We start from the raw sequence: 20,255 nt of genomic DNA on the forward strand, positions 1-20,255 counted from the left end.
TTGTCAGCTATCATTTCATTGTAATTTCATAACATTCTTCTCTTTCAGAAATCCCAGGAGAGGTACCATAATAAAAACAAACCACAAGCTGGTTTAACAAGTAAGTACTTTAGTAGTAGGCTAGGAGATGTAAACCTAGCGCTTCAAACTTGAGCCTATGTTAGAAAGTAATGGGAATGGCAAAACAAACTTTCATTCATCATTTATATGTTTCTCTTTATGATTTCAACGTGTGCAGGAAAGTAGGTGTATCGCTAATACCTAATACAGATAAGTAGGATTTTGTGAGGAAATTCCCTTGGTTAACTAACTCTCCTACTAACATGAGTAGGAGTTTTACAATGGTTTGTTTTCGGTGAGAATGGAAATAAAAAGTAGCCAGTTCTGTATTGTGCTTTCAAGTATGTCATTATTCATCATGTGCATGAATATTTCGGTCACCTATATTCAAGTTGCAGTTTAAGAGCATGAATGATTTGAGATTGTTTTCTCATCTATGATATTCATGCCAGAGCTTCTCAGCTTTGCTTATGGGCGTATCTTTCCATTCTGTGGGAGACCATCACGGTCCTGTACCGTGTGGGGACATTCCTGGTAACCTGGTATGGGTCTGTATCAACACTAGATGGCATTTCACAGTATAACTATGCTATTTATGTTATACCATTATTGGTTGTCAACTGTTTTGCCTCTCAGATTACTCGCTTGGAGACATTTCCCAACCTGTGTTCTCCTCAGTGCATCCTTCTGTCTCTGTGCCTATCGGACTGTCTGCTGGAAGGAGGGAAGCCTCACAACAATCCCACGCCTTGTCCAAAAGTGTCCCCAGTGCCAGTTTTGAAAGGTAGAGTGCAGCTGCCAGAGTAATATGCTAAATACATCATTCAGCATTTCTAGGAAAATTGCAAATGTTAAATCAATGGTTTTCTCCTCCTATAGAAGATCTATGCCGTTTCCTGAACAAGACTCTGAGACTAGCACCTGGAGGTCCAAGTCACGATCTGAAGAGATGTTACAGGTGCTAGGGACCTTTTCCTCAATGGATTCTTTTATGATGGAAGGTGAGAAATACTGCACAGATTTTGCATTTTGTAATCTATATTGTAAATACAAAATAGATAAATTGTTTATGGATAAGGAATGTGCTTCATCTACTAAAGAAGCAGCAGCTGTCTTTTGTTAATTACAATGTATCCTTCATTGAAGTGACACAATCAGACATGTTAGCCTTAAAATATGGCCGTTTCTTTTTTTTTTCCCCCCATAATGAACTCTTCGATAACTTTTAAAACTTTTTTTTTTGCTTGATGTTGCCATTGGAAAACAGTGGGTAAAACATATATTGGCATATTTTATTCCAGCTCTCATCTAATCATCTCCATTGACAGCATACGTTGCGGTAGATAAACCTATGTCACTTCTGTTTCCTCAGTGGCCCAAAATCTTACCTCCCGCTGGCAAACTGCCCTCTTGAAACAGCCTGATTGTGAAGTGAATAGAAATAGGCATTTTCTGTTGTTAGGTGTGACTGAATTTCAAAGCTGTAGGGCATTCATTCACAAAGGATCATGCAGATATCCCTCGCTGGACATCTGCAAAATGGCCAATGCCCTTCCAGTGCCAAAAGGTACTTCTGGAAATGTTGGATTTTATTTTCAAATTGCAAAAAATTTCTTCAAGCAAAGGAAGGTAAGGATTTAATCTGAGAAAAAATGGGTTGTTTTTCTTCTCTTCCCCACTGCTGCATTTGCATTTCAGGCCTTTGGTACTGATATTCACATTTGGCAGGCTTTTCTGTTGTGAAACCATTGTTAACATTGGCAGAAATCTTGTTTGAAGTTCATCCCTGTGATGTGTTCCCTTTACTTTATTGAGGAGGTGTGCATGTGCAGAGGAACTTCCCTTACTGTTCATATGGCTGGTGCTTTTGAGACTTATGCTTTATTATAGATGATGTGGATTCCTCTCAGTGGACTGATCTCAGCACAGATGCGCAAGAGTTTGAGGCAGAGTCCTGGAGTCTTGTTGTGGATCCAGCATTCTGCAGCAAGCAAGAAAAGGATGTTATCAAAAGGCAGGATGTGATTTTTGGTCAGTATTTCAAAGTTTTGTGCATGTTTGAAAACAATTTGGCATAGAAAGTAGAAAGAGAACCTACATATTTTATGACTGGGAGAACGGATGGATAGACTTCAGTAAGCATAATAAGATTCAAAGAACATTTCTCACAGTTTACTATGTGTTCTAGAGCTAAGGAATTGCTGAACTCTTGGGACTACCAAAGGCATGTTCAGTGGGGTACAGTCGAGATAACCATGCCAGAGGTGGATAAATTATGTCTTTTGCTGACATAATTTATTATGTTTGAGGCTAACGTAGAAAAAGCATTTATGACCATATATTTGAACATTACTCACATCTATCATAGAATGTGTGCAGAATGTTCAGGTGATTACTATATTATGCTGTCCTCTTTTGTACTGCAGAGCTGATGCAAACAGAAGTGCATCACGTCCATACCCTGTTCATTATGTCTGAAATATTCAGGAAAGGGATGAAGGAAGAACTGCAGCTGGACCACAGCACAGTGGACAAAATATTTCCCTGCTTAGATGAACTACTGGAGATTCACAGGCAATTCTTCTGCAGAATGAAAGAGAGACGACAGGAATCATGTGAGGGGGGGAGTGAACGTAATTTTGTAATCAGCAGAATTGGAGACATCCTTGTGCAACAGGTAGAGACATCAGATCTGATTTATTGATGATTTATTGAATTTAAAACTTTTGTGGACAGGAGGAGGGCTAAGGTTGCCTCATAAAATTTAAAGACCAGCCCCTCCAGGTTATTACAGGGTGAAATAGTAATGAGAGAAAATCATTGCTGACAGCTGTGAGTAGTGATGAACTTGACCCTGTTTGTAGTAGAAAGCCACTCCTATCATTAAGTGAATTGCAAAAACTGAAAGTAATGGATACACTTCATTAGCATCTAAGCAGAGGTGTGAAGGACTGAATGAGTGTGGAAAACAAGCTACCCATTCATTTCTTGTAGTAATGTGGTGTGGTGTATTTCAAGCTATTGCTCAATGGAGGAGAGGCAGTCTGTACAGTTTATGTTAGCGGTAGAACAGCTAACTACCTTTGCTTGCTGGAACAGCTCAGTTCCTGCGATGAGCGGAGTGCAGTTTTTCACCTTCAGTTAGTCCTTTTTCACTCCACTGAACTAAAGAAACCAAACTGTTGTTATCCTGTCTAGAAGTGGGGTGAAGGTAAGGCGGATGCAAATAAGCCTCAAAAGGGATCATGTTTGCAAAGAGGTGAAGAAACACTGTTATAGTAATAGTTGTTCAAGCCATTATTGGAAAGGTTGTAATGGAAGCAGCTTGTGTTCTGTCTGGCTTACGTTCCTGTTCTTGCTCTTAAAAATGACTAGCTTGTGTACATTCTGAAGTGACAGACCCTACTAGTGAAATCCAGGGAACTTGACAAACAAGTAACTTAAAATTTACAAGTTCCATATATGCACAAAATGTATTAATCCTTAGGTATATGCCTTCCTTTGTCATGCAATGTTGAGCACAATTCAATTTTAATTTCTTCAGTTTTCAGAGGAAAATGCAAATAAAATGAAGAAGATATATGGAGAGTTTTGTAGCCATCAGAAAGAAGCCGTTAATCTCTTCAAAGAGTTGCAACAAAACAAGAAGTTCCAGAATTTTATTAAAGTAAGTTTTCGTGGAAATATGATTACTGTTGACAGAATACTCAGAAAATAGATATATAGCTTGTAGTTTTTATTTAAATTTCGGATCAAAATTACCTTCAGTAACTCTCTTTTAATAGCTAATAAGAATAGCCAAGTGTTGCCTTCTTAATCAGCAAGCTGATAAATTACTTTTTTATTTCAAATTTGTGAAAGCTTTGGCTGCCAGTCTGTATTACACACATTCCTCTTATAAAGCACCTCCTCCCTCAGGATAGCAACTGTTCCTTGGGGGTGGTTCAGATAACCCAGCATTTTGTTTTAGTTTATTCTAGCACATTTAGATGACATGTCTTATTAGTCAATTGTTATTTTAATATGTGTTTAGTAGCTAAGGTATATATCTTTGTCTCTGCAGCTGCGAAATAGTAATCTGTTGGCTCGACGCCGAGGAATCCCTGAATGCATTCTGCTTGTCACTCAGCGAATCACCAAATACCCTGTTCTGGTCGAAAGGATATTGCAATATTCAAAAGGTGAGGGAAAGCTTAAGTGGTGCTTCATATGTGGAATCCAAATGCAATTTTGAGGTAAGAGTGTGCACTATTGCAGAATAAGAAAGGATGAAATCCACTTTCTGTAGAGAATCAGAACAATATAATTATCTACTATGAGGCAAATATCATCTGAACAGTGCATCTGGTGTATCTTTTTTGTCAAATTTAGATTGTGAAAATTTCCAAGGTTTCAGCCATGTAAGTCATAGAAGTCTAGAAGAGCGTATTCGTTTTAGCAAAACATCTTGAATACAGGATGTGAACTAATTTGGGAACAACTGGACAGTCTCTTAAGATGTATTCCAGTGGAGTGTTTTGTAAGTAGGGTTAGGAAAATGTTTCATGAGTTAGTGTTCATATTTTCAAACAAAGTTTGAATGACCACTGCTGTTTTTTGGAGCATTTAAAAAATGTTAATAACTTACTGGCATACTGCAAAAAATGGGCAAGAAGGAAATATTGCAGAACGTTGCATATGCAGAAGCCAACCCTTCATGCTTAAAATCACATTTCAAGTTATTTTCATTTAGTTAGAAGAGTAACACCCTATATGATTTACATAGCCAGTAAAAGTTTTTTGAACGCTAATGGCCCATAAATTTGTCAGAAACTATTTGACATGTAGTTTTGACTACTGAATGAATCTGAGATACATGTCATCTTTGAATGCTCAAGACAAACTCTGGGAAAGGCAGATGCCTTTAGTATTTCCAGAAAATTGATTGCCAGGTTCTACTTAAAATGACATATGTACTGATTTAAGCCTTGCATCATGTTGACTGGTTCACGTAAAATAAGGAATGATGTCTTCTCTCTCTTTTCTTTTTTTTTCCATGCAGAAGGAACAGAAGAACATAAAGACCTATGCAAAGCCTTTCGACTAATTAAGGACATGATTGCAGCAGTAGATTTGAAAGTTAATGAATATGAGAAAAAGCAAAAGTTGTTGGAAATTCTTAGTAGGACTGAAAACAAAACATATACAAAGCTGAAAAACGGTCATGTTTTCAGGAAGCAGGACTTGATGAGAAAAGAGAGGATACTTCTTCATGAAGGTTTAGTGTACTGGAAAACAGCTACTGGACGTTTCAAAGGTATTCCATCCTAGTAGTAAAGTCTTTTAACTCTTTATTTGTAAATAGCATATAAAGATTAAGAGAGAAGAGCTTGAGAGAGAAGTTTAAGAGAGAAAATACCTTATTACACTATGTTACCAACATGAATTTGTGAGGTAAGGGTATTGAGAATATGCCACTAATTGCTCAGACAGTGATTCCAGAAGATGCCATTGTTTGTGGCTAGTATGCTGTATATCTAGGTAAGACAAGTTCCCATACAAAGCCTGGGAAAATGGGAGCTTTTTGCATTCGACACTCTGTTGCATTTCCCCCTCCAGTCCTTCCTTTTAGTTCCTGCTGTTTGTAGATTCATCCCTTAACATAGATTCTTCACTTGTATGCTTATATTGTTTGCAGTACTGACTATTAAGAATACTACATAAAAAATCATGTGCTGTTCTTCAGTAGTATTGTGACATCCTCAGTGGAAAAGAAAATCTAAAGCCAAATATGACTGGAGCCTGATATTTATATTCAAGCCCAGAATTTGATTTTCAGTGTATAATCACATGTAGCAGTTGGGTTTATTGTTTCGTTCATTTTTTGGAGCTTATTAATATTTGCTGTGCAACTTTATAAAGCTGTCTGCTCATTGTTATTCCAGAAATACTTTCATCAGTATTATATTTTGCTATGAGTATATGTTACAGCATAGACAAAACAAAATTTACGTGGAATAGTTTTTGCCAAGTTGCCTGTGAGTGGCTTGGGGAAATCTCGCTGACATTTGAGTGAGTGTTTCTTCCTTCTCTGGGCCAGTGGGGACCAAAAACTCCAGCACTGCTGCAGGAGGGTGGGTAGCAGGAAGTGTTGTCTTTCCCAGGAGATATAAAGCGATGGCTTGCAATTGCTTTGGGCAGACCATAGTGTAAAGCAGATATTTCCTGTTTAGTTTACTGTGGGAATCTATGGGATATTTATTGATCAGGGTTTCTCCCTCTTTAAACATAAAAGAGGTAGTTAACTACAACTGTAATACCTTTCATTAAAAAACATTCTTTACTTTTTCTCCTTTCAAGACATCTTAGCTCTGCTTCTAACTGATGTGCTGCTGTTTTTACAAGAAAAAGACCAAAAATATATCTTTGCAGCTGTTGTAAGTATCAGCCTTTTAAATACATACATCACATTTTTATTTGCATATTTCTCAAAAGTTAGATCCTTTTTCAGGTTGTTCCCACAAAATATTTATTTTGTTAATCCTGGTAGTGTATTCAGAACACTGAATACAGAAATATATGGAAAATAAAGTTTATTTTCAAATTTAAATAACATTTGTAGGAAGAGGGATGAAAATAGCAGAATGATGAGATTTTTTTAGGCTCATGTCTCATCTGATCATGAAGATGGGAAGCAGAGCTAGTTCTTTCAACTGTCTAAAATAAATTTTAACTTCTAGTTTGTTAAAACAAACTGAAGTTTTATTTTAACTGCAAATGTAGTAGTAAACACATATATTATATATGAGAAGCCTTGGACAGAAACTCCCAAACCAGTTATATAAATACAAAGCTTCAGTGCCATTGAGCCTCTGGGATTTGTTTTTTAGCACGGGCCCAATGCTTTGCTCATTATGAGCAGTGTAAAGTATTTCTCAAAATAATTAAGGAAGATGTCTGAATACTGAAATACTGCAGCCTCACGCTTGGTGAGAAGACTCATGTGCTGGCTATAAATGATAAGATTACAGTTAGTTCAGTTAATTGAAAAATCATGCTCTTCTAAGACTGTGGTCTCTTATAAGAGATTTTTAGAAGGTTTTATAAGTTATTTTCTGTATGTGCTGTGACTGTTTCCACTAGGACCAGAAGCCTTCAGTTATCTCCCTTCAGAAGCTCATAGTAAGAGAAGTAGCCAACGAAGAAAGGGGGATGTTTCTGATTAGCGCTTCATCTGCAGGGCCTGAGATGTATGAGGTTCACACCAGCTCCAAAGAGGAACGTAACAACTGGATGAGGCACATTCAAGATGCAGTGGAAAGGTAGAGGAAAAGGCTTCTGGTTTTCATTTTGCTAGTTCAAAGCAGACGCAGGGTCTGGTAGTCTCAAGGTAGGATTTGGATATTGCTGGCAGTGTGCTCTGCACGCTGGATCCGTTCTGTGAGGTTGGGCTTTCCTTTGAGCTCAGGATTCACAAACGCCAAAACCTTAGGATCAGTTCTGCCAAATTTCCAGTGTTACTTGTGCTTTCCCACTGAATCAGTAGACCCTTCCCTCTCCACATGAGATGTCTTTACAAGCCATTTTAAGTTTTCTTTACCTTTGCCTTTGGCACTGGAGGCTTTTCAGAGTCCTGCAGGTGTCCACATGGCCCCTTTTGGGGAAATCCCCTGTCACTTCAATAAAAACGGCCTATTACCTTGGTGTCAGTTCCTGAGGAATGGCAGGAAGAGCTTTGCTCCTCATGAGTCCCAGGGTATGATCAACACAATAAACCTGTATGAGGGCCAGCCACCAATTCACTGCATAATGCAGTCTTGGTTTGATTAAAAGGAATCCTTCAGTCTGGTTTATATCTAGTTACTGTTTCTTAAAGAAGCAGACAAGTAGCTTGCTGCTAGATTGTAGCAGAAGTTGGTGTTAATGTATTTTGTTTACTGCAGATGCAGCACTTTACTGGAGATTAATATATGATGTGCGGATTTTGCTTTTTCTGTCTTTGCTTGTCTTTCATCTCTAAAGTTGTCCAGAAGAAGAAGAAGAAGGAAAAATGAGTGAATCTGATGAGGACAGACGTATTGCTGAGGCCAAAGCATCCAGAATTCAGAAGTGTCAAGGTATAGTACCTTTCCTGCTGCTCTGCAGAATTCGCAGGGTAGATGATGTTTTCCTCATTTGAACAAGCATTTTATATTTTTGCTGCGTAACAGTGACTACAAAAGAAAAGAAAAAATGGATGCTTTCAGAATAAACATTGAATTTCCCAGATTGACATCAAGCTGGCATAGTTTCCTGTTTGCAGAAATACCTCAGATCTTGACTAACTGTGTGGCTTAGTGCTAGTTTATGGCATTTCATCTTCTGCTACTTGATTTTAATATGAAAATGTAGCTTATGGGGATAAATATAGCTTCCTTGACTTCCCTACATCCAGTCTGCACATCTTTCTACTGCCTAGAGGAGAGAAATGCAAGTGATGTCCTTCCTTGAGATAGCCACAGGAGGGGCTCCTCAACTGAGAGCTGATGTTCTTCCCTGACCTGAATCAGCGTTTCTTCTGGCTGCCTGAGCCAGGTGCTTTTTTAGCATTGCTCATTGTCAGTGCAACAGAAGGTGACTGAGAGCCCCAGAGTGCAGCCAAGGCTGCCTCATCAGGGTAGGGCACTGGCCTAGCTCTCTGCCATGGTCTATGCCAGCTTTCATCAGGTCAGACTACAGGATAGATTTGGTTCCTGGCCACCTATAAAAGGCATTGTGCAACTCTGTTGCTGTGTTGTCTAGCTTGAGTTAGCAGTGTCTGTGTAGCGTAAGGATTAGAACGGTGAATGAGGAATGCACTTTGCCTGCAGGATGGGAAATGTTAATTGAGTGTTCAATTTCCATTGACAGAATCATTGAGTAGCCAGGATCAGCAGATCTGCAGTTATTTGGAAGACAAGTTACATATCTATGCAGAACTGGGAGATATGTGTGGGTTTGAGGATGTTCATGTAGAACCTCACCTCCTTATCAAACCTGATTCTGGAGAAACTCCACAGGCTGCTTCGTTGCTGGCAGCAGCACTCAGGGAAGGTGAGTTTGGAAAAATGAAATGGTGGCCTCCTGAGTGAGCAAATACTTCAAAGTATCAAAGTAGAGCTATGTTGCCCTGTGCTGTGATTCTGCCAAGTCTCAAGAGCTTGACACTGTCAAAACTCGGCAACAAGATATTCAAGAGAAAGTCTCTTGAGTTTATACTTGTCAGATGCATGAGGTGGTATCCATCGGGTTATAAGAGAAGGAACGTGTTTGACTCGTAACCATCATGTGTAAGCAGGGCCAAGGTGCTAGATTGCATCTCAGGAGTTTCTTTAGCTAGCCTCCTTGCAGTACAGGCTTATAAAGTACATCACAGGATGCAATACAGTATAGTGTCTGGTCCCTGACCCCACCTACTTTGGTTGGCTGGTGACAGATCAGAATCATGTAGGGTCACATACAAACCAAACTGCAAGTAATCTTGGCAGATTTGCCAAGAAAGACCTGCCATAGTTGCTGTAGGAGCTGTATTTTTCTGCATACCTTCTGGCGGGAAGCTGAGCACATTGTCCTGCCTGCTGTGCTGCCTTCTGAAGGAAGGAGGGAAACAATATTTGTGGTTGCCTTGTCTTATTGGAAGTTTAACTTAACTCCTGTCAAACTTAGCTGAAAAGAGTCCTAGTAAACTAAGCCATATCCAGCATGGGCCTTGTACTTAGAAAGCCTTCCTGTGGTTATAACACGTAGAGTTCAGAGCTCTTTGAGAAGTCAGGTATGCGAAAGTTAGGCATCACTGAGAGTGAGAAGAAGAGTGGGCTAAATAACCACATTTCAGTCTATAAAGCAGCAAGGGTTGACCTCCATCATCATTATGAAGTCAGAGAGCACTTTTAATGAAAAAATTCATCTCTAGGCAGAGAATATAAGCCAGTGATGCTATGGTAGATGTCATTCTAGTAGCCTATAAATATACACCTAATTCTGCCCACTTCTGATTTTCACTTTCTCTCATGTTGTTGTGGATGATGTCTTGGATTTCAAGGTTCCTCAGCACAGTGTAATGAATTTACAGCAATTCATGGATTCATGGATATCATTTTCCAGTATAAAAGCACTAGGTTCCTGAGCTAGTAGCAAAGTCTATGGGACTCTTCTTCACGGTAGCTAAGGATAAAATTAGGGAGTGCTTAAGCCAATTGGGTGTACAGATATCCGTGAGATACATCCAAGGGTGCTGAGGGGGCTGGCCAATGTCATTGTGAGGCTGCTGTCCATCATCTTTAAAGGTCTTGGTGATCAGGGGAAGTTCCTCATTACTGGAAGGCAACCATCACACCCGTCTTCAAGAAAGAAGATAAAGCAAACTACAGATCAGTGTGTAACCTCAATCCCTGGGAAGGTGATAGGGCAGATCCTCCTGGAAGCAAATTCCAACTACATAAAGTACAAGAAGGTGACTGAGAACAGCCAGTGTGGATTTATCAATGGCAAACTGTGCAGACCAGCTGGACAACTTTTTATGGTGAGGGGACAACTTTTTATGGTATGTTGTTTACCTTGACATCGGCAAGGCCTTCAGCACAGTCTGCCATAGTATCCTCATAGCCAAATGAGATATGAGCTGCATAACTGGATGAAAAATTGTCTGAACTGTTGGACTCAAAGGGTAATGATCAGCAGTACAAAGAACAACTGGTGACTTGTTTTCAGTGAATTCTCAGGGATCAATACTGAGACCAATACTGTTTAACACATTCCTTAATGAAAAGAACAGTGGATTGAATACACTGTCAGCAAAGTGACATCAAATTAGGAGGAGTGATCAGCATGCTGAAGGGTAGGCTGCTATTCACAGAGACCTCTACAGACTAAAAAAAAGGCTGAGAAAAACCTCTAGAAGTTCTGCAAAGGTGAATATGAAGTCCTACATTTGGGATGGAGTAACCCCACATGTTGATACAGTCTGGACACTGACTGGATAGAAGACGGCTTTGCAGAAATGGACCTAGGGGTCCTGATGGACGGTGAGTTGAACATGAGCCAGCAACGTGCTTTTATGGCTAAGGAAGCCAAACAGCATCACGATCTGCATTGGAAGAAAGTCTCCAGGAGGTGAAGGGAGGTGATCCTTCCCATCTGTCAGCCCTCGTGAGACCACATCTGGAGTGCTATGTCCAGTGCTGGACTCTTCAGTACTAGAGACATGAACGTACTGGAGTGAGTCTAGCAGTGGGCCACCAAGATAATTAGGGGGCTGGAGCGCACGATGTGTTAGGAGAGGCTAAGAGAGATGGGTCTGTCCAGCCTTGAGGGGAGATGGCTTGGTAGGATCTTTTTGCTGTCCTCAACTGCCTAATGGGAGGATGCAGAGTCAGACTTTTCAGTCAGATGGAGTCAGACTTTTCTTGGAGGTGCATGGTGGTAGGAAGAGAGGCACAAGCTAGAACATGGGGAATTCCAATTAAATAAAAGAAAAAATGATTTACCATGAGGGTGGTCAGAAACTGGAACAGGTTGCCCAGAGGGGTTGTGAAGTCTCTGTCCTTGGAGATACTAAAAACTTATCTAGACAAAGCCTTGAATGACCCAGTCTTGTTGAACAAGCTTTGAGCAGGGAGTTGGACTAGACGACCTCCAAAAGCCCTTTCCAACATAAATTATTCTATTATTCTACGTCACTGATCAAGGCATAAAACACCTACTTAAAGCATCTCTAATTCTTCATGTCTTCCTCTCTAGTTGAAAGTCTCCAAGTTGCTGTAACATCATCATCACAAGTGAGTGAAACGGAAAGGTTATCAGAGGAAAATACTGAAGAATTAAGCTTGAAACACAAACTTAGTGTGAATGAAATCCTGGAATCTTTTCCTGATGGTGAGTAAAACTTAATGCTTTTACATATTCAAATTGTCAGACTACTTGATACAGGAATTCCTTTTGGAAGGCTTTTTCAATCTATGGCAGGATCCATAGAAAACAATATAATAAAAGTTGTCTTTGGGCAAATGTTAAAATAGTGTAAATTGTCCTATGGCTTCATTGAAACAAACAGATATTTGCAGCCACTACAGCTTTTCCATAACACATGTCTGCAGTCAGCATTATTGAGTCAGATTTGCATATCTCCATACATAAGACCCAGATGCTTTCTAGCCATTTTTTCTTGGTTCCATAGCAAATCCATACTGCAGTGTAGGCCATTTCCTGAGTCAGCCAGTGTTGATCAGAAGGTCTGAAAATCAATTGATTGGTAGGATTGACATTCCAATCATTTCAGCTAAAAAAGGTATGGACATGGATTTCTAATCTAGAAGAGAAAAAGGAAATAAAGTCCCGTAAAAAACATTATTGGAGAGCATTTTCAGTGATATGGCTGTATTTATATCCTAACTTTTGTAAGTGCAACACTTAAAAATTTAAGGTAGGAAAACCAGATTGCCCTGCCTGTGCCATCCTTTCTTCCACATGGGTTTTTCTCATCCCTAGAATCTATTAGCTAGCTCCAAATTATGTAATTCTCTAATTTTAGGATCCTGTGAGTAGCTGTAAGAAAGTGTGTCATTTGTCAGAATACGTTTTGATACCTTTCTCATGCATTCCATGGGGGTTTTATTTGTTAGATGCAGAAATGAAAGGAGATGAAGAATCATCTGAAGTCTATCTCAGTGCTAGCCCTGTTGAAAAGGAAATGGCAGTTGCCAGTCTCAAGGATAAGGTATTGTAACTGCTTTCTCTTGCTGTGTTGCTCTTACCACTCTAGGCACTGGGAGTGTAACTGCTGTTGAAGTTCCTTCAGGGTATCTGAAGACTGTTCCAAAACCCAATGCCCAGAATAGGCATGTTTCATCCAAGTTCAGATAATACAATTTAATAAAGGTCACTGTAGTTAACAATCAATTTTAAAAAAGCAATCATAAACAGATTCATACTCAAAACAATTTTCCTGCCGGGCTTACAGATCCAGTACCACTTGTATGGGCTGCTTAAGGGCCTGGTTCTCTGCTGTCATTCTTCAGCACGTCCATCTCTGTGGAGCTGACAATATTATTCCTTCTACTCCCTCTTCCTCCTCTCAAGGTGATGAGAGTCTCCTGCAATGACAGAGACCTTAGCTAATGCAAAGACGACTTATGCATTGGAGAACTTCCTACTAAGAACAAGCATATAAAATAGGATGGACTCTTTAAAAAAAATAGGTTTTTATTGTTAAACGAATCTGTGGAAAAAGCAGATCTAACAGTCAATTTGGGGCAGAATTATGAACGACAAATTTCAAGCAGCATCAAAGAACGTTAGAGCAAGAGCAGTATGAACTGCTGTGAAATAAACTGAACTATAATAGTGGAGTCCTTGGGTGGAGAAGCAGGACCACAGAAAGGAATAAAGGGGAGAGACAAAATGAAAATAGAAGATACATGACTTGAATGTAAAGTTTGATAGAAAAGGTTTGCTAGATATTTAGCGTTAGGGGTAGCCTGTCTGCATCAGATCTGAAAGAGGTCTGAGGGCCTGAAACTCTGTCTGTTTTGCCTAGCTCTTTCTGTAAAACTCCTAATATTCTATCTCCCTATAAACCTTGGCTCACGTTTAGCTTTTGGGTCATCACCTACCAGACTGCTGTGCTAGGAGGCGGTAGGAAGAAGAGTGGATTTGGTAAAAACAAACAAACAAACAAACAAACAAAAAACAAACAAACAAAAAAAACCACTCCCCCAAAAAACAGAAAAAAAACCCCAAACATGAGGGAGTACAGGAGCTAGGTGAAATGAAATAGAGCAACCTGACAGAGCATGGAGGAGTTCAGATCTAGCCCGTTAAAAGTTTCAGTAGCTGCACACCAGAACATTGCCATTAGGGTATAGAGAAGATGGAGCCAGCCTCTTCTCAGAGGTGCATAGTGAAACGACGAGAATCAATGGTTACAAGTTGCAGCAGGGGAAATTCTGACTGTATCTAAGGGAGGAAAAAAGAAATTACTATGAAGCGTGGTCAAGCATTGGAACAAGTTGCCCGGGGAGATTGTGTGGTCTCAATCTGTTGAGGTTCCCCGGACTTGACTGGATAAAGAGCAGTCTCATCTAACTTTGAAGCTAGCTCTGGTTGAGCAGCGAGCTGGAACAGGAGACCTCCAGTAAGCCCTTCCAACCTTAGTTATTATTCTGTTCCAGCATATCATTTGGGCAGCACTCGTGTCACGTCTTGCTGTGTAATGATGAGACTTACCAGGAGATGGCAGAAGGAGCACAGGAACCAGGTGTGGGAGGCCTTCAGGGCAGAGGGTCTCTTCCAACTTCTCTGGGCTGCTGGGGATGCTGCTGGGGCCTGTGAGCTGGCTGAGGGGACTCAGCCCAGCTGGCTTGCAAAGCAGTAGCCAGGACACCAAAAGGAAAGCTAGAGCTCCTGGGGCTGGGTGCTGACCACACAGCAGGAGGGAGTTGCCTGTGTAGCACAGGGCATCTGAAGCGGGCAGCCATGGGACATGGTCCCTGTCTTGGCCTGCACCCTCTTCTGCTCCTAGTTTTGAACCAGGGTGCTGCGGGAGAGTGGCAGGGGGTGGTGGCCTGCAGCATGGACTGTGGGCTTGAATATGATGCCTCAGTCCTAACCAGGCTTAGAGGACTTGTGCTGAAGCTGTACTGGTGCCGCTGCAATGCTGCTTTTACCCCAGCTGGTTGGGCTAAACGTACCTTGGTTGCATCCCCTGGTGCCGAAGTCCAGCTGCTGTGAGGAGACTGTAGGCACTTGGGTTGGCTGCTTGCTACCACTTAGCGACGCCAAAGCAAGCTGAGCCTTTAATCCCACTGTATACCTCCTCTATTAAATTAAATAGGGTTTCAAAGAATAAAAGAAAGGGGACAGTTGACCCTGCCGTGCTGTTGAGCACGTGGGCTCTCCTTTGTATGCTAGCTCCTTCTCGCCCTGCCTGCACGTCCTTCCTCTCTCTCTCCCTCACTTCTTTTCCTCGCTCTTCCTCCTTGTGCGCGGCTTATCCCTGGAGCCCGGCAGAGGGAAGGCAGAGCTCCCATGTGTCAGTCCTCGTGCTGCAAAGGGACAAACATGTGAAATCTGCTGCTGCTCTCTGTGGAGTGGAGCAGTTGTCTGGGGGGTGCAGGGGGAAGAGGAGGGGGTGAAGATGGGGGAATGAAAGCAAACACAGAAGGGAAATAATAGAGAAAAAGGGAGGGAGGGGGGTGGAGGAAGTGCAGCAGCTGGTGCTCACTTTCCCCTTAACTTGTCTGCATTTTAAGCTGTATTTTGGGGCCTGGCCTTTTTGGTCCTCATTTTCAGTTTATCACAGCTAAATTGAGCGGCTCCTTTGTTCTCTATATTGGAAGATGAGACTCAGTAGAGAACTGAAGAGAATCAGAGAGAGAGAGCAAATGCTCCCATACCCTCCTCTGCTCCTCAGAAAAAGCTAGCAGAAATCATACAGGAAATCTTTTCAGTGTAGCCTCAGAAGGGATTGTGTTTTATTTCTCCACTTTTTCACCTTATCTTTCTCAGAGGAGCTGTTTTTCATACGGAAAGGATTATGGGTGGCTTCACCCCATAAATTCAAAAGGCTCTTAGGAAAAGGGAATTGGGTGGAAAGTGTAAAATGGCTGAGTCTACTCAGAGAGCAGCGAGCCTGGCTGCAGCGTACAGTAGTAAGCACACTGGTACATTTTTCAGAGGACAGCAGGCACTCAGCCTTGGCTTAATGTCTCACAGCACATTTAAGGCAGTCACCACAACCCACTAACATAACTTCTGTTAGCTTCTTGCTATATTAGTACCTTGATTTTTGAAGAATCTTGAGCTGTTTCATCTAACTATAAGTAATCTAAACTCACTCTGCTGTATATACAGAAGTCTGGTTACTGTATTTCAAAACTGTCAAATAAACAAAGCATGAATGGAAATATCTTTTCTGTGTAGCATTAGTCACAAGAGGATTAAAATTGTGGATGAAATATTTTTGTTTTTACAGTTGTGCTTAGAATCTCTAGTGATTTCCACGGAAACTCGAGGGTTGAATTATTGGTGCTCATAGGTTATTGCTTCTGTCTTTTTTCACATAACCACAAAAAGGTTTGACTCAGCAGTGCATATATTAGGAATATGAATGTCTCCACTGCTAAAAAAAAAATACATAGAAGATACAATTGTAAAGTTAACAACTACTTTTTAAAGCAACATATGTTTATTTTAGGGAGGAAGTATGAGTTTCCCAGGATCTACAGGGACAGAGGTGAGTTTATTTAAACCCCAGACAGAATGTAGTAACTATTTAGTTAACAGCAGTTAAAGGTTTGAAAATCCTTCTCTTTTATTTTCTAGATCGTACAAGCAATCCAGAATTTAACCCGTCTCTTGTACAGCATACAGGTGACTACTCCACTATTAACTTTGTATCAGAGTAATGAGTCTTAATATTACTTTTTAAAGTTTTTTTTTTTTAACATGCCCAACTTTTAGACCTTGTCAGTGATATTCACCTCTTCTGAATGTTGCGTAATTTGTCATATAATATATCATTAATGTAGATCAGAGGTGTGTTTCAGTTAAGAACTCCATAATGCTTGCTTGGAGGTCATTTTCCTCCCCAGAAGGATGTGTGTACAGTCCAAAAATCTAGAGAGAAAGCTGAATTGAATTGATACCATTTCATGTAGAGTTTTCTGAAATTATAGTTCTAAATGTTCAAAGCTAAGTATTTTGTTTAGAATAGTCTCCTGGCTACTTCTAAACAGTACACTGCCACGTAGTATCAAATCAACCCATTATACATATTTTGATTAAATTAATTATTGTGTGCGTTCTGTAGGGCCTTAGTCTGAAGTTTTTCCCTCTTTCATGCCAAGTTTGAACATTTTTATTTTTTTCTATTTAGATGCAATTTTAAGGTTTTATTTCAAAATGTTTTGTTTCAATGTGTTTGATTTTTCAGTCGTCTTGACGTTAGCATATTTCATAATAATCCTGGAAATCTTGGGCTTGGAAATTAAGTGGACTGAAGCAATGCAGAAGCAAAATAAAAAGCTTGTAACTTAGGCAAAATTTTGGGAAAACTGAAAAATACATAATTAATACCAAAGGCAGTAGAGGATCAGCAGTGTGCCTTATTGTTCATGAAAATTTGCATAAGCCAGCCGTATAGATGCGGAGAAAAAAGTAGAGGATCTTGTCCTTGCCCTGTTCACAAATCACTGGAACTGACCCAATACTGGGGGAAGAGCCAAGAAATGTGGGAATGTGTGGCTGCCTTGTGCTTCATAAAGCTAAAGAGTCTATCTGGGGTGCATGGCATGGGGTAACTGGGTTGTGGGAATTTTCTGGGAATGCATCCTGAAGTGGATTCCCACGTCAGCTCTTGGAAATAGACTGTGGATTAAATGCCTCTGTAGATCCAGGGCTTTCTTCCTTTTTTTTCTTCTTCTTAATCCCAGCTGTTTTTTTCATGTTATTGGAGGATGTCACAGTCTTTAATGCAAACAGCGTCCCAACATCCTTGCGAAGGATGGAACATAGCTATCTCTGTTGTAAAATAAGCAATTGGAACAGCAAAACTAAAATCATGACTACACTACAGATTTCTGCTGGCACAGAGAAGTCAGTCAGGTGTGTAGAAGTCCTGAGGACATGGCTGTGTTGGCAAGTACCTGTAGTACTGATGTTAGTAAGACTACACTGGTGCAGGTCAGCAAGGAGAGCTTTAGGGTTGGAGTGAGCTACACTGGAAACAGTGCAGTTTTCCCTGTAGCATTCTTAGCGTATGTCTGGCCTCTGACTCATCCAAGGTCTTGCAGGAAATCTGTAGCTGAGAGAGATTTAAGCCCAGAATTCCCGTCTGCTAGACCATTGCCTTAGTGCTCTCTTTAACCATAAAAGATCCTGTATTCTTCCATGAATGAACATCATCTGATAGAACAGGGCCCCAACTGTAATTGAAGTGCATAGGCACAGCTGTAATGTAAACATTACGTATAACGATACTAAGTGCAAATGAGAAGCACTGTTAAAAATGCTTGAAATGGTTGAATGCTTTTAGAAACACCTCTTAATATAAGCTTGAACACAGAACTTGCATGATGAATACACTCCAAGAAAGCATTAAGCGCTGATGTTAAGGAAGGATGAAACATTTTTATATAATGCTTGTTTAATAAAAAAAACAGATAAATGCTAGTATTTAAACATTTGTTTTTGATTTTGTTGCGCTGACTAGGCAGCGTTAACTATCCAGGACAGCCACAGAGAGCTCCGTAAGTTACTCCTGCAAGAGAATGAGAAGACCAGTCGGGGTCACAGTTCTCGGGTAAACCTCCTCCTGGAACAAGAAAAACACCGGAATTTGGGAAAACAAAGGGAGGAGCTGGCAAACATACATAAACTTAAGCAGCAGTTTCAGCAAGAGCAGCAGCGCTGGTCCCGGGAATGCTACCAGCGGCAGCGGGAGCAGGAGGCAAGGGAGAGCCGACTGGGGCAGCGGGAGAGGGAATGCAGGTGTCAAGAGGAACTGCTTGAGCTGAGTCGTGAGGGACTGGAGCTGCAACTGCAGGAGTATCAACAGAGCTTGGAAAGGCTCCAAGAGGGCCAGAAAATGGTGGAGAAAGAAAGAGACAGTGTGAAAATGCAGCAGAAGCTCCTCTGGCACTGGAAGCAGAGTCGTCAAAGCAGCCTGTTTTCATCCTCAGGGAGCCATGAGGTATGTGTTTCCCCACCATTATTATATCCTTAACTCCAGAGCTATGGAAGCTTACATGGAGGAAGAGACTAGCATGTCTGGGTTTTTGAGAGCAGTCTCGTTTGTTGGTTGGTAACTTAATGAGCGAGTGTGTGAGAAGCTGAGGTTCACGTGTATCCAAGGGCTTTATTTTAAGCTGGGAGCCCTGCAGAAATCATACTCAGACCCATGAGTATTAAATTGAGGAGATGGAAATTGTAACTAGGAGAATCTGTGTTTTATTCTGCTTTGCCACCAAGTAATAGGAGTAAACATTTACTTCCCTCTGGCAAGAGACACCCTGCTCTCATTTCTCAGAGGAAAGCTAAATCATTGTAATGTCTGAGCCACTTAAAGCTTTTATGAAGGATCTTCAGCTGCTGTTCTTATTTCTGGACAACAGCACTGTCTGCAGTGATGAACAAAGGCTTCTCCAGAAGTGGGAAATTCTTGGCTGCCATAAAGCCTACATATCAGCCCCTTTGCCTACTGTCTTGTTCACCTGCAACAAGCAGCCTCTTGTGGGGAAGAAGGTGGTGTGTGGCTGCCTTGTGCTTCATCTCAATACTGTTGGCAGTATAATTGCCTAAAGACAGTCATTGTTAGTTGATGTATTTTAGATCAGCTCTGAGCCTGCTTAAATATTTAATAGTAAAAATGGTTAAGTTTTTATTGAAGCTGAGGCTGAAGAAGAGAGGAAGAGAGGCTGACTCCGAACTCAACTGGTTGGGTGCTCACCCGCCAAGTGGGCCCTAGGCTCTAGGCCCTGCACCGGTGAATGGTGTCTTGATTTCCATTACTGTTTTTTAAAGCACTTGAAAATCAAAACGTTTTTGCTTAGATTTTGCATGTTTTGAAAGCTCCATGATCCAAACTTTTTTTTCCCCCAGTATTCATTTTCACAAGAAACATTTTAAAGCCCTTCTTCAGGCCCTCACCTCACTGGTTCTTCAGCTGGCAACTGACCCGTAATGGGCAGTGACAATTAGGTGTCTAGGCTTGCGCCCGAAGGAGAAGATGAAGGATTGGCCTCTGACCTCCCCTTTTTCATCCAGCTTTTGTGAACACTGTGTGAACATGACTTACTCCTATATGCTTGCCCAGCCTGAACAATGAAGGCACTACATATTAGTATAGTTTGCAATAAAATTTTGACTAATTTGGCAGTACTTATGAAATGGATGAGAAACAAAAACTGAACTTGCTTGTCAATTTTAATGAATAGAACTTTTGAAATTCTGGGAGGAGAGAAGGTTGAAGGATGGTAGCCTGATGCAGGGATGGCCTGTACTTCACAGATTGAGAGCCAAAATAATAAAATGTTTAGTGTCAAAGAGCCACAAGCTTTAAGTAGTTCTCAGTCTGGTATTCCATATATAAGACTACTTGTATTCTTATTTCAAGGAAATTTCATGGCATTTAATGCATGCTAGCCCTTGGGATCTTCTTTATCTTGCATTTTCCACTATCACAATCTTTGCAGCAGCAGAGA

The 20,255-nt window shown here is 40.8% G+C and overlaps 1 protein-coding gene across 11 annotated transcripts in view; it reads left to right on the plus strand.

Annotated features, from left to right (window-relative positions):
• The window catches only part of LOC104152984 (rho guanine nucleotide exchange factor 28), a 133,258-nt gene that overhangs the window by 94,230 nt on the left and 18,773 nt on the right, over window positions 1-20,255 (plus strand). For 10 of the 11 annotated variants that reach the window (XM_068925499.1, XM_068925502.1, XM_068925505.1 and 7 more), the window contains 17 exons: window positions 49-100; window positions 697-844; window positions 940-1,061; window positions 1,951-2,091; window positions 2,487-2,737; window positions 3,605-3,727; window positions 4,124-4,241; window positions 5,102-5,356; window positions 6,400-6,476; window positions 7,183-7,361; window positions 8,062-8,156; window positions 8,929-9,111; window positions 11,797-11,931; window positions 12,678-12,772; window positions 16,250-16,288; window positions 16,378-16,425; window positions 18,266-18,745. In XM_068925499.1, coding sequence (XP_068781600.1) covers window positions 49-100; window positions 697-844; window positions 940-1,061; window positions 1,951-2,091; window positions 2,487-2,737; window positions 3,605-3,727; window positions 4,124-4,241; window positions 5,102-5,356; window positions 6,400-6,476; window positions 7,183-7,361; window positions 8,062-8,156; window positions 8,929-9,111; window positions 11,797-11,931; window positions 12,678-12,772; window positions 16,250-16,288; window positions 16,378-16,425; window positions 18,266-18,745 — 2,541 coding nt within the window. The remainder of the gene's footprint in view (window positions 1-48; window positions 101-696; window positions 845-939; window positions 1,062-1,950; window positions 2,092-2,486; window positions 2,738-3,604; window positions 3,728-4,123; window positions 4,242-5,101; window positions 5,357-6,399; window positions 6,477-7,182; window positions 7,362-8,061; window positions 8,157-8,928; window positions 9,112-11,796; window positions 11,932-12,677; window positions 12,773-16,249; window positions 16,289-16,377; window positions 16,426-18,265; window positions 18,746-20,255) is intronic. The other variant, XM_068925508.1, reaches the window with a different exon arrangement.

The sequence above is a fragment of the Struthio camelus genome, chromosome W (genome assembly GCF_040807025.1).
Source record: "Struthio camelus isolate bStrCam1 chromosome W, bStrCam1.hap1, whole genome shotgun sequence".
NCBI lineage: Eukaryota > Metazoa > Chordata > Aves > Struthioniformes > Struthionidae > Struthio > Struthio camelus.